Source organism: Propithecus coquereli, unplaced genomic scaffold (genome assembly GCF_000956105.1).
Source record: "Propithecus coquereli isolate 6110/MARCELLA unplaced genomic scaffold, Pcoq_1.0 Scaffold51, whole genome shotgun sequence".
Classification (NCBI taxonomy): Eukaryota; Metazoa; Chordata; class Mammalia; order Primates; family Indriidae; genus Propithecus; species Propithecus coquereli.
The window spans coordinates 1,757,140-1,759,549 of record NW_012150952.1 but is presented as its reverse complement, the minus strand read 5'-3'; the positions used below and the strand labels follow the sequence as shown (position 1 = coordinate 1,759,549).

General features: G+C 36.1%; 1 protein-coding gene across 1 annotated transcript in view; it reads right to left on the bottom strand.

Moving 5' to 3' along the window:
• The window catches only part of DSG2 (desmoglein 2), a 67,518-nt gene that overhangs the window by 28,868 nt on the left and 36,240 nt on the right, over positions 1–2,410 (bottom strand). The window contains exons 7-9 of the mRNA XM_012656568.1: positions 1,603–1,764; positions 1,316–1,460; positions 309–475 (exon numbers count right to left, since the gene is read on the bottom strand). Coding sequence (XP_012512022.1) covers positions 309–475; positions 1,316–1,460; positions 1,603–1,764 — 474 coding nt within the window. The remainder of the gene's footprint in view (positions 1–308; positions 476–1,315; positions 1,461–1,602; positions 1,765–2,410) is intronic.

Below are 2,410 nucleotides of genomic sequence, written 5' to 3'. Positions count from 1 at the left end.
TTAAAGTGTTATTTTGAATTCTTTTTTTCATACTAGGTCTTCCAAATCTGGGGCATATTTTACACATCTCAATATGCACATAGTGCATGTCAATTTGGACCAGTTACGTTTCAAGTGCTCAACAGCCACATATGGCTAATGGCTGTTACTCTGGACAGCACATCCCTAAAAGAGGATAATTCCAAGAGTTATCCTATGAGTGAGGAATGTAGAACAAAATAAGGAAATCAGAAAAGAATAACAGAGAGGAGAAACTGGAAAGGATAGTAGAGAGTTTAAAAGACAGGTAACAAAAAATATTAATTTACCTCTCTGTCCAGGGTAATACTGGTTGTGTATATCTCTCCTGTATCTTTATTTAGGTAGAACACTGGAGGATAAGCTGGTTCCTGAGACACAATTCTATAGGAAATCTTAGAATTCATAGTATTGGGCTCATCTGCGTCTGTTGCATTGATTTTCATCACAAGTGTATCTGGCATTAGAAATAAAGGTGACCAAGATGAAACTCAACTTTAAGTACACCTACATATGTTATTCTTTTATTAATAATTTTAGCTTGCTCCAAAAAAGGATTTCAAGTGCTTATCAAAATCACATGCATTTTCCCGTGATAAAAAATTCAACTAGATGAGGAAGTAAGAGTAAATGGTGTACAGGAGCAGGAAAAACAAGATGAGGGCAAGGCCAAAGTTAGGGTGAAGTCCTGAGAAATTGCTATAGTAGGGCCATAAATTTGTTTATAACAGTACTAGTACCAACACAAAGAAAGAAACATGAGCAGATACACGATCCTGGTATTTAAGATACCAACAAATCAACAGAAGCATAACTATTCTTTATATTATGATTGAAATCTCTCCCTTGAGTCACAACACAGAGTATTGCACTGAACAATGTTGTCAATAACTCTTACAGTAAAAACAATATAAGTCAGAAGTCAGTAAACTACAGTCAGGAGGCCAAAGCCGTCCAGCCACCTGTTCTTGTAAATAAAGTTTTATTAGAACACAGCCAGGCTCATTTGTTTACATACTGTTTATGGCTGCTTTCCTGCTACAGGGCAGAGTTGAACAGTTGCTACAGAGACCTTATCTGTCACATCAATCTACCATATCTATTCTGAGGATAAAAAAGATGGCATGTAAAGTCCTTTGAACTTACAAGAAAAGCAGTTCTGAACCTATAGCAAAAGGCTTATTATTTGTCCTGTGGGTAATACTCAACTTCCATTAAGATGTGGGATTTAGTGTTCATTTACACACACATAAAATGACCTTGGGTGTTTATTCATAAATAAATAATAGACTCTTACGTGCTGCACTCAACTCTTCAACAGACCCAGCAAAGACGTCCTGTGTGAACACCGGCTCATTGTCATTGATATCAAGAACTCTAATGCGTAGCTCTATCGGTTTCTCTAGGTTTTTTCCTTTTTCATCCAAAGCATAACCTACTAACTGAAATCATGACATAAATAATATATAAGATTAGATTTAAGCTTATGTAAATGAATTACCATACTATCAAAAAAATCATAAAACAAATCACACCTATTACCAAAGAAAAACTATAAACTGATAAATATAGAACCACTCTTACCAGAAAAAATGGTGTTTCTTCTCGATCAAGGATGCTGGTAACATTCAATTCTCCGGTGTCTTTATTAAAGACAAATACACCAAAAGGTGGCTCTGTAATCCCTTTTCCAGTGTATCTGTATGTAACTTTTATTCCTCTTTCTTCTGCAATATCAGAGTGTATCTAATATAAAAATAACAGAGGACTGTTTCAGGTTAACCTCTCTATATTTTATTACTCTTGATCTCAGCGAAAAGGCTGAGAAGTGATTCTCTATAATTTACAGGTAAATATTTTTAATGGACAATTTCCCTTGAAGTTGTCAGGATGTTGATGCGGGGAGATAGCTTAGCACAAGGGCTCACAAGCACACGGGTTTTTGTCAGAGAACTTGGGCTTTTATCCTGCCTCAGCCATGCACTAGTTATGTGATACTGAGTCAGTTAATTAACCTTTCTGTGCCTCAGTTTCTTTATCTGTAAAATGGAGAAGATAATGCTACTTACCTCTTAGCGTTGCTGTGAAATTAAGATACAGTTGGGGTACATGTGGGGGAAGGGAGTAGATTTTAAATTTAGTATATAAGGTAAGAAACACAGAGTGAAAATCACCTTCATAAATCCATCCAATGGTCTGGAAAGTATGAATAAGCCTTCTTTCCACAGAAGGATTAAAATAGTCGAGTGCCTTCTCTGCTTTAGTAAATTAATAATGTTTCCAACCTGCTGGGTCTTCTGCAGTTATCCTCTTTATCCTCCATAAACAATTTGACTCATGTCTCTAATTCTTCACTAGTAAATGTTTCTCTGGGTCCCTGTTGGTTCCTCCA